Here is a 13,997-nt window from a genome sequence, read left to right as displayed (position 1 = left end):
CTACCAATGCACACTATCATTTCCCCCCAGAACATAGATGCACAACAAAAATGAACTTACAATATATTTAAAACAAACACACACTTGATGTTGACATCACAGAGATAACAGTCAATAATTGTATACTTTTTTCTATGCAATAGTTCCCTTTTAGAGTGTGAGCATGGTAGAGGATCGTTGTCTCATTGAAATATCCATACTGTCCATAACTTTATCAATGATTCATTAGGGCATAGAAAATGACAAGACAAACAACCAGTTTCTTTCTGCTATGTAACCAGTTGTAAATTGATCTCCAAGCTGGAATGTTCCATACAAAGGCGCAACCCACTGTTCTCCTTAACTACTCACACACTCATGGAATACACCAGCTACTGTCTCAGACTGCATCATTGTCAAGAGACAAGTGCTCCAATCACATCTGCGCAGTCACTGTACTTTTTCCCAACTTTTGCAGGACCTTCAGATTCACTTTTCTTTTAGTTTACACAGCAACAAACAAAACTTCATCCCCTCTCAATCCTAAGTATAGGGAAAAAATGGTCACAAAGGAGAAGGATGGTGGCAATTGTGTTGTTTTTGTATCCAACACGGGGCAAAAGAAGCTGAAAGAAGAACGAGGATACTGGGGGAATAAAGCCGAGTTTATTCTCACTGTGATGGGTGCCATCATCGGACCTGGCAACGTGTGGAGATTTCCTTACCTGTGCTACAAAAACGGCGGAGGTGGGACTTTATTTATTCATTTTTTACCACTTTTGCGCTCATCGAATATTTCTTTCTAGGTGTATTCTTCATCCCGTATATTATATTCATGGTCACCTGCGGGATTCCCTTGTTTTTCCTCGAGACTGCCATGGGGCAGTACACCAACCAAGGGGGTATTACGGCTTGGAAAAAGATTTGCCCCCTTTTTCAAGGTGCTTATTTGCATGTAAATGAATTTGACTTTAAAACGGAGTCATTTGGGGAGAGTGCGTCTGCGCGCAAATACGCGTGGATTGCACAGTGCGTTGACGGTTGGATCTGTTTCAACGGGTTCTTTGTGAAATATTAGCAACTTTTTCTTTGCAGGCATTGGCTATGCAAGTCACTTTATTATTGCATTCGGCGCCACCTCCTATATTACGATCATCGCGTGGGCATTCTTTTATTTATTCTGCTCCTTCAGTGCGGAATTACCTTGGACGACATGTGGAAACGAGTGGAACACAGGTTAGTAGTAATCTGCATGCAAATACTTCAAAATGATCATGTAATGAATGCAATTGGACTTTTAGCAAACTTTACGCAGATTGACAAAGTGTTTCACATATACTGTAGGACACAGTCAAATATGAAACCAGAATTTCTGTCTGCTTGGAGAAAAAAAGGACCAAATTGATCAGGATTTTCTCCTAATTTGGATTAAATAATCTATTTGAAGAGGTGGTGATGGATTAAATGATTTGGCCATAAGCAAATGGTTGTCAGTGAACATAATACAATGTTTTGCACAGATTTTTGCAATGGTAATGCTAATGATATTTGAAAACTTGCACTGTGCTTGATTTGGCAAAACTGTTCTCTTGCTGCCTTGTTTCCTTGCATTCTAGAGTCATGCATGGACTACAGCTTTCTCAATCAGAGTTTCAGCAACATGACATACAGGCAGAACAGCACTCTGCCTGTCTTGGAGTTCTGGGAGTAAGCACGCATCGAACCACCCACCTCTCTCTGTCTTTACATTCTTCTTTTAACTGCTTTGTCACTCCTCCATATTGTAGCTTTTCCACTCTCTCTCTTTCTCATTAATGTTGTGTCTCACTATTGCCACCATTGGGCCACACACATGCTCTTCTCAGGCGCAGAGTACTAAAGATTTCTAGTGGTATTGAGGATGTTGGCAACTTGAGGTGGGAGTTGGTTCTGTGCCTCCTCCTGTCATGGGTCATCTGCTACTTTTGCATTTGGAAGGGAATCAAATCTACTGGAAAGGTTAGAAACAGTTCAGTGTGGCATACGTTAGTGATATTTGGCATGCTTGTTAAACTTTTTAAATGACTATTTAAAATTATCATTTTACAGGCAGTGGTCTCCAATTTTCCGCAATAAAAGTGGGTTTTCTTTTATATTGTAGCGAGGGAGGCTGGCCAATGGGAGCATTTTTTTTTACAGCTGACAATAAGATTCTGAAAACTAAAAAAATGAAAGGATTGCAATCGTAATTTATTGTGCATTGTCAAAATAACTATCAAACTTTCACAGCAGGGTGTTACTGTGTTAGATGCCGCAAGTTAAAGTAAGGTTTCGCAATGAAGTGTCGCCTTTACTAAATGCAGACCAACCTTAACAGGGATAGGCTGCAGCTGAACCTCAATAACAATGTATTGTCTAGAATTGGATTAGCAGTTAAACATTTGGATCAATGTGCTCTGTCTAATAATAACTTATAAAAGCAACTAATTACAACTACTATACTGACTCTAAATAAATCAGTGGTACTGGATTACGTCCCTCTGGTGTCCAAAAACGTATGGTCGTTTTTTCAACAAAGTTAACATAAAATTGCTCATAAATAGATTGGATCTAGTAATAGGTTTAGTAGAATTACACGAACTCAATAAATAGCAAGTCAAACACATTAAGGGACATGTAGTACTTGATTTTGTTCTGCTGAATTTGGTTTTGTTTTCTTGAATCCAGGCGGCCTACTTCACAGCAACCTTCCCCTATGCAATGCTGTTGATTTTGCTCATACGTGGTCTCACACTGCCAGGGGCAATGAACGGCATTATTTACTACCTCTACCCTGATCTATCTCGCTTGGCAGATCCGCAGGTAAAGAAAAAAATGTTCTGATATTGAATAACACTTTGTTCAAAAGGTCTAAGAAAGAAATATGTGAAATGTTATACCTGAAAACAACTAGAAAACCAAATTAACAAATATTGATACCTTTCAATTTTAAGGTGTGGTTGGATGCCGGAACTCAAATCTTCTTCTCTTACGCCATTGGCCTTGGCTTCTTGACATCTCTTGGCAGTTACAATACATACAACAACAATTGTTACAAGTAGGTCCATCAACTAAAACTAATATTCTGTGCAGTAATCTGAGGTTTTCAAAACCAGGAACAGATGTTGAAACACTTGATTTTATCATTTAAGTTCAACATGTTCTTCCTCTTCTTTCATCGTTGGATGCTTTTGTCTTTTAGAGATTGTTTCCATCTGTGTTTGCTGAACAGTGCCACAAGTTTTGTGGCAGGCTTTGCCATTTTCTCTGTTTTGGGATTTATGACATATGAGCAAGGTGTGAATATTGCAGAAGTAGCTGAATCAGGTAAGTGGTAACTTTAGGTCTACTTTCTGAGCAATATCTATTTTGTGACTAACTAATGAGCTGTACCCTCCAATCTGTGTTGTACTTCTTTGAGGGATAAAGACCTATTGATATTGATTACACAAGCATTGGAAAGCATCCACAGCTATCTTGGCCTATCCAAGTGAAGTGATACAGAATTTTGTGTGGATTCAATTGTCCGAAAAAAAAGAATTTGGATTGTAGAAAGCAATAAATCTGGGAAAGAGCTCAAAATTTAACTTCTCTAAGAATTTGGTATGGCAGAAAATTCCCGTAAGACAAAAAAAAAAAAAAAACTTGGATGGACATTTTTTTGGAAAATGGCTTGAAAACCTTACTGAGAGAAACAAGACTTACATTGTGTATAGTATATATTGAAACTGTACTTATTTTTAGGACCGGGGCTGGCTTTCATTGTTTACCCACGTGCTGTAGCTATGATGCCTATGCCACAAATTTGGTCAGTGTGCTTCTTCCTTATGATCATCCTACTTGGCCTTGATAGTCAGGTAAGAATTCATCTTTGGACATACAGTACTCATATATAGTACTAAATGCCTGTAAGAATTACCATTGAAGCTTTCTACCTGTTGCTTCTGCCAATGCAGTTTGTCGGTCTGGAATGCCTGATGACATCGCTGGTCGATCTCTACCCATTTTATCTACGTCAAGGCTACAGACGTGAGCTTGTCCTGCTGGCTATATGCAGTGTCTCCTTTCTGCTAGGACTTTCACTAGTGACCGAGGTTTGTGACAAATAAACTATATATGACTTTATTGTACGCCCCCAAGTCAATATTTTAGACTTAATAAAGGTTTCACATTCAGTGGACAGAACGACGATAATTTCCCATACTTCATAATAATTCAAATGTCAAAGTGTCATAATTTCATGCAGTTTTAAAAAAAGTTTTCTTTTGGAAGTATAAGGTATAACCTGGCATAGTATGAGTCATTCTTCAGGGTAGTCAGTGGCAATAGAGATATGCAGTTTGTTAAGTTTTGAACTATGAATCCCATGGCCAAAATTCACATTCTGCAGTGCACTATGCCAATGAAAGAAAATGAATTGCAGCTATGTTAACATATTTCTGGTTCTTTATGTAATTTTTCGGGAAATGCTTACAGGGAGGGATGTATCTTCTCCAGCTGGTGGACTTTTACGTGTGCAGTGGGACAACATTGCTTCTGCTTTCCTTTAGCCAATCCGTTTGCATTGCTTGGGTCTACGGTATGGTTTAGGAAAAAAAAAATACAATATCACATGAGCGAAATATACATCATTCCCTCTTTACCTTATAGGAGCCGAGCGTTTTTATGGCAACATCACAAATATGATTGGTTTTCGTCCCTCTCCACTAATGAAGCTATGCTGGTGCTACTTCACTCCCTGTTTATGTTTTGTAAGTATTCAATTCAATTCTATATACAGTCTGAACTAATGTATTCCCTTAGATTGCCATGAAACACAAACATCTTCTTTCATGAGTTTATTTTCTTCTGTGCTATCCTGTCCAGATTCATATATAATCTTGCAGTCTATCCCTAGAATTTACACAAATTGAGAACGCATACATTAAGTTCTGGTATGTCCAGGTACCTAAAGCTTTGTATTCAAATGGAAATTAGCGGAAGAAATCATATGCAATTATGTAGTATTTTATATATATCCCACCATTATATTAATTTTCTTTCCCGACCACAGGGCACCTTTATCTTCTCTCTAGTAAGATACTCTCCCCTGAAGTTCAGCAGCACTTACATTTACCCACTGTGGGCCAACATCCTGGGATGGTTCTTGGCCACTAGCTCACTTGCTCTGATTCCACTGTTTGTGCTCTACAAACTAGTACACGGAGAAGGCACCCTTTATCAAGTGAGCAGAATATTCAATAACCTGTTGGAAGTCAATCTCCTGTAACTATGTGGCCAATGTAAAACATAGATATGTAACAATATCAGTATAAACAAAAAAGATTACCTAGAGGAGTAAAAAAAAAAGTATTATCCTATTATCATGCTTGTTAGCCACCCATAGACCTGTCTTGTAATTTACCATTGTTTACATAACTACATTAATAATAATTTCATTAATAAGTAGGTATGAATGTGTGTGCATGTGTTAAACAATTATGGGAAAAAATGAGATTCTGCCCATAGTGAAAGAGTTGAAGTATCTTGATGTATATTGTTGAGGAGATAAATGGCGTATTAGTGTGATATTTACTAAAAATAATGCAATGACTCACATATGAATGACTGATGTCACATTCTATGGCCTCTCCTCTTTTCCTCAGCGGTTTATGTTGCTCTGCATTCCTGAAGATGATCTGAAATGTCTCCCGCCGCTGGGAGACAAGGTCGTTGCACCAATCAACGAGCTTAAACCTTTGTCTTGTGAAGAAGAAGTGACCAAATGACCAAGCGGGTTTAGTCCATAAACTATGGAAAAGAAGATGAGATAAAATTAAAGAACAGGCCTCAACTATATCAGAGAATACCAAAAAGAAATTAATATGTACAGTGCATTATTTTTTGAAAGTGTTGCATTGTTCACTGTAAACTTTATATGCAAGAAGTAGTGACATCATCTGTCGGGATCTACAGCTAACTAGGATTGTACCACGGTCAATGACCTACATAGAATTTATTTACATACATTTTGGCAACCATTGATTGACTCAGGGTTTGAAGACTCACCAATTGATGGTCACTGTGATAATAATTATCTCTCATTTAGTCTTCAAATCTTAAGAAAAATAACAAATTTTATTATTATTTTTTATATATATATAGTTACACTAGTTATTTTGAATAGTGCATTATCATATTTGTATTATTTCTACTTGTAAGGTTATATTAATGATTTTGACAAATGTCCTACAATATTATTGCTTTTATTTGTCTGTCAAATCTCAGTCATGTATAGTTTTTCTTTTGTTTATGAATACTGTACACAAACATGCTGGATTGTCGATTTGCAGATGATTTCATTTTAAGTTTTCATTTTATAAAAGCCCAAGTATTGTTTATTTTGTGGTATTACTTTATTTCTACTAGGGGCTAGGGGAAAAAAAGACTATTTACTAGGCAACACAATATGTATAAGTTAATGTGCCTATTTGCCACATATAATAAGTGTAATATAGATGAACTGGTGCTTTCTTGAGTTAAAGTTTTGATGACTTTTTCCTATATTGACGGGCTCAAGAAGCCAGCCGAGTTGTAAAAATCGGGATTTGATGATGGAAATTAACTTCCTGCCAAAGAATGGATGCAACAGGACAGTGCCTTTAACAACCATACAAAACAGAATGTATAAATCATGCTGAAAAATTATCTAATAGTCATATTATTATTTGAAAGAATTTTGGTAACAATAGGATAGGCATGTGAAATTTTAAGGACACCATTTATTGAATTTCATGATGGCCATCTGGTAGAAAAAGTCGACTTCAGTGGAATAATTTAAATATGCTATAAATAAACAGGACTGAAAAAGAAAAAAAACAGCTTGTGAGAATTAAAAAAAACCTTGTTAAAACATTGGTATGCATTTCAGCCCCTTTTTATATGACAAGGTCATTTATATTCTTTCAATCTTTTTGTGTTAGCTTGTTGGCAGTCCCGATGGCAAACTTGCTAAGGATGTTTTTACAAAAAATCAGAGTTAACTCTTCAGTAGGTAGTTAAAATTCAATCAATCATAGATGATAATGGTTTCATAAATATATATATCATATATATATATTTTAGGTTTCAGGATAGTGGATGAAGTGTAAGTAAGCTATGTGTATTTGTCATTAGAAAAATATGTTGGCAATGAAAAGTTAACGAGAAAATATATATAGGCTGTTTGTTTCGGACCTGTATGTCACATATATCAGTGTTTTTTTTTTTTACGATCTTGCAGATTGTATGGGTAGGTAGTCAAAGTTCAGTCCACTTTTGTTAAGCCACACGGTCGCAGGAATTCCTGCCCTCGCTCATGAATCCATTTGTTTGACACTGGAAAAAGAAACACAAAATGTTAAAAACGTTTAAAATGTACATATTGAACCTACAGAAGTTGCCTGGGGAAAGAAAACGGCCAGAATATATCAAAACTAAATCCACCATTAATGGGACCTATAACATGTAAACCAAAGTGGTCTGAATTTTAGAGAAAAAGAAGAAAAACTACTACAAGTGTAGGATCAAGGTACTCTAACAAAAAACTCGTACAACCCAAAATTTCAGCCGTAATTATGAAGCAATGTGAGCAAGTCTCAGTAGTGAATAAACTTGGACAAGAATTACTCATTCACACAAGTTGATGGCAGGAATCTATAGTAACCTTGCATTGAGTCAGGCAAACATTTTCTTCCATCATACTTTAGTTAAGTCAATTATTTGCACTTTGTAAATGTGTAATGTATTTACATGATCCGTATGTAATATACATACAAAGGAACTCACCCCATTTACTTCCAACTAAGACAGGACAGGCTGCATGTCGAGTCCTATAGTCTCCTTCTCCGCTGTCGAAAAGATTGTACCAGAACACTGCTGTCCCCTGTCATGAGAAAGGACCAGATTGTACACAAAGAAACACCACTGAGTGGGCAATAAGAGTTTATAATTGAAACAATATCATAATTTATATCGGCACTTAGAACCTGGATTTTTTTCACTATTCTAAAAAGCACAAAACACCTTCACAGTTCATATTCACACACATGCACTAAAAACATTTAATATTTATATAATATACCTTTCTTGGCTGGATTATAGCCCCAAGATCAGGAAAGACTGTTGATCCGCCTGCCTCAACATCACTCATCTGCCAGAAAACAAACATCAATATATTAATAATATGTGAATAATATCACAACTCATTGTGAAAATTCTATAAAGCGAACAACACATTTTAGAATTTACAATACAATTTCAAACAGTCTTTTAATAAGTGGTGGAGTGGCCAACAAACTCTACAATTAGTACTGGAAGTGATTGATGGGAAGATGGGTATTTCTTGGCAATTTCTATCTAATCTCTACATTTTGATTTTATTTTTTAATATCTCTTTCTGTCAATCAATTCAAGTCCAAGATTGAAAAAAAGCTCAAGATGCCAATACTCCCCACAATCAGCGGCGACTGGAAGCACTACTTACATAGTTCAAAAAAGTAGCCACACGATTTCCAGTGCCTAATCTTTTGAAAGCATCTGGCTCATCTCTCTATGAAGATAAAATTCAAGTGTAAAATATACAATGAAGACAAACCACATGTACTTACGTAATTTAGGAAGGTGGCAAGCCTATTTCCATCGACCTTGAGGTTGCTGTCAAAAGGACGCTGCAACAGATGTTTATAACTTTAACTTATAATTAAGATGTTTTATCAGAGACGTGATTGCACTCAAATGCAATTGAATGGAGGCTTCATCAAAACAAGTTACATACTCACTGTTTTCATAAGTTAAGATGGTGATTGATGTTTTCCATTCATCTAACTAATGTAAATTTTAGTCAAAGAACCCACTGCATACAAAAAAATCAAAATGTATACAGTTTATTATTATTAAGGAAGTGGAAGTAAAAAAGTAAACTTGTTGAGATTGCCCTTTAGTAATAATGAGTATTATTATGGTAAAAAAAATCAGAATCAGGAAGGTGGAAAACAGTTCTTTAACAACTGTATTTTTATCAAAGCCTACAAACGTAATCTTGTTACATTTGTTTTTCGTTTTTTTCCTGAAATGACTGGCTACGAGTTATACAAATCCTCCAATCAAACCTCTTTGTCCAAGCCTGAAGATTTGTGCTAAGAACATATAGCCAGAGCAAATTAACCATGACGCATGGCATTCAGTTCCAAGGTCTAACTCACATACAAAAAAATCCACGTGAACTCACCCTGGAGAAGTCAAAATGTGGCTCGTACTGTCCTCCAACACCATAGTTAGCGACCTGGTCAACCATTAAAAGAGAAGACTTAAAGATCAATGTAAAAAAAATCATGTGCATTTGCAAATGTGACTTCAGTTGAAGGCCTTTTTTGCTTGGATTAGATGAGCTCTTTCAATGCCTCAATACTGTGCAAATTAAAAAAAGTTTATATTGAGAAAAAGTTTGATAGTCTTGACATGGAGCACCTATGGAAAAAAGTAAGAACTTTAGAAGACTTCACCAAGTCAAAGAAGAATTTAAAAAGTCACTACAACAGGTTGCAATAGTAGATCAGGCTCTTTTCCATACTATAGAAAGGATGAAAATCTTTTATTATATAGAAGTTCCATGACTGTAAACTTTACCTGTAGTAACTCTGCTGTGTCTACTGTTAGGCCTGTGATGTCCTGTATTCTCTGATTGACTCTGGAAATGACCGGGCCATCTTCTTCTTCTAACCAGGCACTGCATTAAATTCAAATATTGTGCAATTAGCTTTATGATCTGTGAGTGTTAGTGTTCCATTTCACCAAATTATCTAACATAATTCAGTATATGGCAGGTAAGTGCAAAGAGGAATCCTAAGGGCAGATGTAATGAGGTTACGTGTGCATTCTATCATTACCTTTTTGATACTCTGTAGTTGGCTGTCGTCAACACTCCCGTTTTGGGGTCTCGGACAGTAGCTCTAGCAAGCTTCAAAACAATATGAATGAGTTATTTCACTGTAACTTTATTTGTACCTGTAGGTTGTATTATTTATGTGTATCAAAGCAAAGCCATGTCTTACCCTAGGTTTGGCCATCTCTTTAATCTTTTCAATCTCATAGTCAGACAGGGCTTCCAGGTAGCGTACAATGTGGGGGCTGTCCCACTCGTCCTCCTCTTGTATTGGCTTCAGCAAAAGACGAGGATTCCTACTTCCGTCATGGTAGCGACAGAACAAACGGCTGCGCCTTGCTTCAGTCTTTAAACATGTTGACGTCAAAAAAAGGCAATTAACAACCATGTCAAATAAACAAATCTCCCTATTGTAAAACCTGAGTGTGTCATATTAAATTCCAAGAAATGTGTTGTTGCTCAAGTATTGACGCCATACTCATATACCACTACTCCTGCTGATGTATCACGTTAATCTAGATGCAAAAACATTTTAGTAGTGTTAATCCTTAAAAAAAACCATAGGATTTCCTAATGCTTATTTGTTGTATTGTTGTTAGAATGATTTATCATAGTTTTATATAGCAATGGTTTTATTTGTATGATAGTAGAAACCACTAGCTTACCATTTTGGCTCCCTCTCCTCGGCATAGGGCCTCATAAATTTCTCTCTCAGGTAGGTGGTCTTTGGGTCTGACGTAGGTTCCAAGCTGGATAGGTTCCTCTGAAGAAGAATGGTCTGCCTGCTCCTCCTCCTGCTGCTCATCATTCTGTTTTTTGAGGAGAAGCTTCTCATAATAACGCAGGTTTCCTCCTGCCCTCTGGTGGCTAGAATCTGTTTACACAAGTACATTGGATTTGGCAATGAGCTCCATACACTATTGAACTGTTTCGAAACATACTCTATTACTCCTTAAAGGTTTTACAGCTGTTGTAGCTGCAAACTTTGACGATAGGCTAAAAATTAACAACAACAAAAAGAAAAGTGGAGCCATTAGGGCGCACCCCATCCTGTGGTTTTGATTTTCTCAGTACATAATTATAGTGGAAGTAAAGGGACGGCCTCAAAATGAGGTCAGCATAATGTGAAAAAAAGAAAGAACAAATGTACTGCTATGAAAAATGTTTAGAAAAATGTACGTGCACTGTGGAATAATTTTCATTCGGAATTGTTTGTCATTCTTTCCATATCTTACCTATGGCCACCAGGCGACGCGTCAGCTCAATGGCACGAGGCAAGTCTCCCATTTGGTAAACGGAATAACTAAGATAGTCCAAAATTGCCGCCTTGGAAACCACAGCTTCCTCTCCGGCGTCCAATTGCTTCAGGGCCTGTTGCACCCACAACACGGCATGGTAATAGTCTCCTTCGTTGTAAGCCGTCTTGCCCATATCGAAGCAATCGTCCACTGTCAAAACCGCTTTAGAGTGCATACCTAGGGCAGAATAAAGTGAAATCTTCAGTAAAAATACCCTGGCCCTGTCTAAAAAGCACTATTCACTATGCCAAGATGATCGTCACTTTCCGATATTGGTGTTTTCTCCCTTTTAAATGTATTGAAACAATGTTAACTTCCCCCATTACTCCACACTTGTTGATTACCTGGAAGCCTCCCCTTGGAAAAATCCTCTGAATCAAGACGATAGGTGTCCTGGAGACGCATCAATGCCTTAGCTGCACCCTTCTCATCTTCTGCATCCGGAAAGTATTGTCTGTGCATGGTCACGTTGGAAATGAAGCCTGGACATAACATTGTAAAAACTTTGAGGTCTTCTAAGAACAGTAGTTATTCAGTCACACAGCCAATTCCATCCCACTGTAATAGAAATGTGATCTCGAGTAAATCTTATTCACAGCACCACTTCTTATAAAATAGTGTACATTGTGAACATTTTTTTCTTGATTTATCTCTCTTGCAAAGCTACAGGCATAAACACACACTCACACCAAAATAGGAAAACTGTAAACTATGCAACAGCTGCAACTGACACGTTGCTTCATTTCTCTGCTCATCTGGGAAGCAGAGATTGTTATCATTGAACTTAAATTCCTCAATGCTTACTTTAACTGTATCTGAGAAAAATAGTTTTCTGGTTGTTTTTCATACAAAAAAAGCACAACCGTGTAGCTTGGTTTCAAGGAATCTTAACTAAATATATTTTTTCACTAATTTAAGACCCATTTTCCTACCATCTGAGGGGTTCTGCAGCACCAAGTTCTCCAGCTGAGACCACTCGCTGTGAAGCCTCTTCATGAGTTTATAAGCATTCACCGGGTGAGCCAGATAGCCCTCAGGGTCCGACGTGGACACTCGAGTCAAGTCATCCAACTTCCTGGCCCAGCTTCAAACAGAGCAAAAAAAAAACTAATATTATTAACACCAACAATGCATTATACAAGGTATTTATTTCAGTGGAATTTCATAGAAAGATGTGGCAGCACTAACAGGCTGAATTCCAGCCTCATGCCCTGACCTGCCTCTGTTGATTTATCATTGTTATCAACACAAGTTTGATTTACAAGTATATTCATGCGTGCTGTACTTTACCTTTTTATCTCAGCCAGTTTAGATTCCTCAGCTTTAATATACTCTCGGAGGGAGTGGACTAGCTCTTTCTCAGTGTACAGAAGGTCTGTCATCTGGCCTGCAGACATAGAAACGGTGCACATACTTTATTTCTTCCTTGCACTAAATCCGAAAGCAACTTCCTATAAGATTTTGAGGCTTCTATGGGTATGACATGCTTTTTAAACAAGTGGAAACATCTATTCATTGTGCAGCGTACTTATCCTGGAGCAGAGCACTGGACAATTCCATGGGATTTTTCAACCGTGGTTAATTCACCGCGGCTGCCAGGCAGATATAACAGCCTGTTTTGCTTTCTGCTTGTACGCGTCACATCGAAAACTACCAACCAAGAAAGGAAGGCCTCAGTGTCGCTGTCTGTCATTTGAACCCACCTATTGAAGTGAAGATCTCCGCTTGTGCCATCCAGCAGCAGCATAGCAGTAACCAAGAGACGGGAAACAGGAACAACCTCATATTGACAGACTTTATAATCTGCAAAGACAACTGTATTGTAAGATGCAATTCTTGAATTAATATTTTCAATCAACAGATGCTAAACTTCAAAATAAGTCTAGAACTAGTAGTAAGTAGTAAGTATGTTAAATCAATTTGGAACACAGAGAGATGAAATTAATGTTAGAAAATAATAAGAATAATATGAGATAGGCTCCAGCACCCCCCACGATCCTTGTGAGCATAAGCAATTCAGAAAATGAAAGGATGAATGTTTGGTATAGTTTGAAAATAAAACTTAATCACATGTGATTTCAACTCTGTGATCACTATCTGAATGCAATGTTTTTTTTAAATGACTTTTTATAGCATATTTCGTTTTTTATAGTGCAAAAAACGGGATGGCATGTGACGTCACAACTATAGTAGTTTCTAGATGGGATCCCAACGCGTCAATTTGTTTGGAGCGCGTGGGTGGAAAAAGAAGATCATTTCTTGTGACAGCAGTACTAATTTTGTTTTCAATTTGAATGCAAAGAGTGTTAATGTGTCAAAAGGTGCTCCAGGCAAAAGTGTGTTAATCGCTGTGGCAAAAAGTAAGTATATTTCCATGTTTTCATTTGCTAGTAAAACATGACACAACGTGATCCATGTAGCTAGTTACACCGATCCAAACAAACCTTTTGGAAACAAACTCGCATGAGTGTAACCCTAGTTCATGTTATGTTTCGAACTTGTTTTTAGGCTTGTAAGCCCATCTAGTTGGACCGATCAGTGAGAAACATGGCAATGTCTGCAATGATAAACGAAATGAAACACAGAAAGAAAAGAAGCTAATGGGGCGTTTGGTGAGTATCTCTATGTTCTTACCTTCATCGGTTGGGATTGAGGAATCTAGTGAGCACCCCTGGGTGAAGAGGACGCAGAAGGGGGTGCAAGAGTGCCGCTGCCACGTACAGAATCTCCTAGAAGAAGCCGTAATACTATAATAGATGCGCAACAGTATCGGGTTTCGTCTGCGGTTTTTTGTGTTGCGT

General features: G+C 37.4%; 3 protein-coding genes across 7 annotated transcripts in view; 2 read left to right on the top strand and 1 right to left on the bottom strand.

Moving 5' to 3' along the window:
- Window positions 1-349: 349 nt before the first annotated feature.
- LOC144212208 (sodium- and chloride-dependent GABA transporter 2-like) lies at window positions 350-7,039 on the top strand. Of its 2 annotated transcripts, XM_077739891.1 has the most exons (14): window positions 351-726; window positions 786-920; window positions 1,075-1,215; window positions 1,596-1,686; window positions 1,845-1,977; window positions 2,686-2,820; window positions 2,952-3,055; window positions 3,200-3,324; window positions 3,742-3,854; window positions 3,954-4,091; window positions 4,474-4,576; window positions 4,648-4,748; window positions 5,051-5,221; window positions 5,643-7,034. In XM_077739891.1, the coding sequence occupies exons 1-14, from the start codon at window positions 540-542 to the stop codon at window positions 5,763-5,765; spliced, it is 1,800 nt and encodes a 599-aa protein (XP_077596017.1). In that variant the 5' UTR covers window positions 351-539; the 3' UTR covers window positions 5,766-7,034. The 2 variants fall into 2 exon arrangements, with proteins under 2 accessions (XP_077596018.1, XP_077596017.1); XM_077739892.1 differs by lacking the exon at window positions 5,051-5,221 and having other exon boundaries at window positions 350-726; window positions 5,643-7,039.
- p4ha2 (procollagen-proline, 2-oxoglutarate 4-dioxygenase (proline 4-hydroxylase), alpha polypeptide 2) lies at window positions 6,739-13,993 on the bottom strand. Of its 3 annotated transcripts, XM_077739899.1 has the most exons (16): window positions 13,831-13,993; window positions 12,900-12,999; window positions 12,487-12,583; window positions 12,129-12,280; window positions 11,541-11,678; window positions 11,134-11,373; window positions 10,564-10,772; window positions 10,068-10,244; window positions 9,903-9,973; window positions 9,643-9,742; window positions 9,245-9,298; window positions 8,625-8,684; window positions 8,501-8,566; window positions 8,099-8,167; window positions 7,804-7,900; window positions 6,739-7,353 (listed from the first exon to the last, which is right to left on the bottom strand). In XM_077739899.1, the coding sequence occupies exons 1-16, from the start codon at window positions 13,834-13,836 to the stop codon at window positions 7,283-7,285; spliced, it is 1,707 nt and encodes a 568-aa protein (XP_077596025.1). In that variant the 5' UTR covers window positions 13,837-13,993; the 3' UTR covers window positions 6,739-7,282. The 3 variants fall into 3 exon arrangements, with proteins under 3 accessions (XP_077596025.1, XP_077596024.1, XP_077596022.1); XM_077739898.1 differs by lacking the exon at window positions 8,501-8,566; XM_077739896.1 differs by lacking the exon at window positions 8,625-8,684.
- Window positions 13,402-13,997, top strand: part of tmem135 (transmembrane protein 135) — a 22,839-nt gene continuing 22,243 nt past the window's right edge. For both annotated transcript variants that reach the window (XM_077739901.1, XM_077739900.1), the window contains exons 1-2: window positions 13,402-13,556; window positions 13,705-13,808. The gene's annotated coding sequence lies outside the window, so the exon portion shown is untranslated. The remainder of the gene's footprint in view (window positions 13,557-13,704; window positions 13,809-13,997) is intronic.

The sequence above is a fragment of the Stigmatopora nigra genome, chromosome 19 (genome assembly GCF_051989575.1).
Source record: "Stigmatopora nigra isolate UIUO_SnigA chromosome 19, RoL_Snig_1.1, whole genome shotgun sequence".
Classification (NCBI taxonomy): Eukaryota; Metazoa; Chordata; class Actinopteri; order Syngnathiformes; family Syngnathidae; genus Stigmatopora; species Stigmatopora nigra.
The sequence above is the reverse complement of the archived record's forward strand: the minus strand, read 5'-3'. Positions and strand labels throughout refer to the sequence as shown.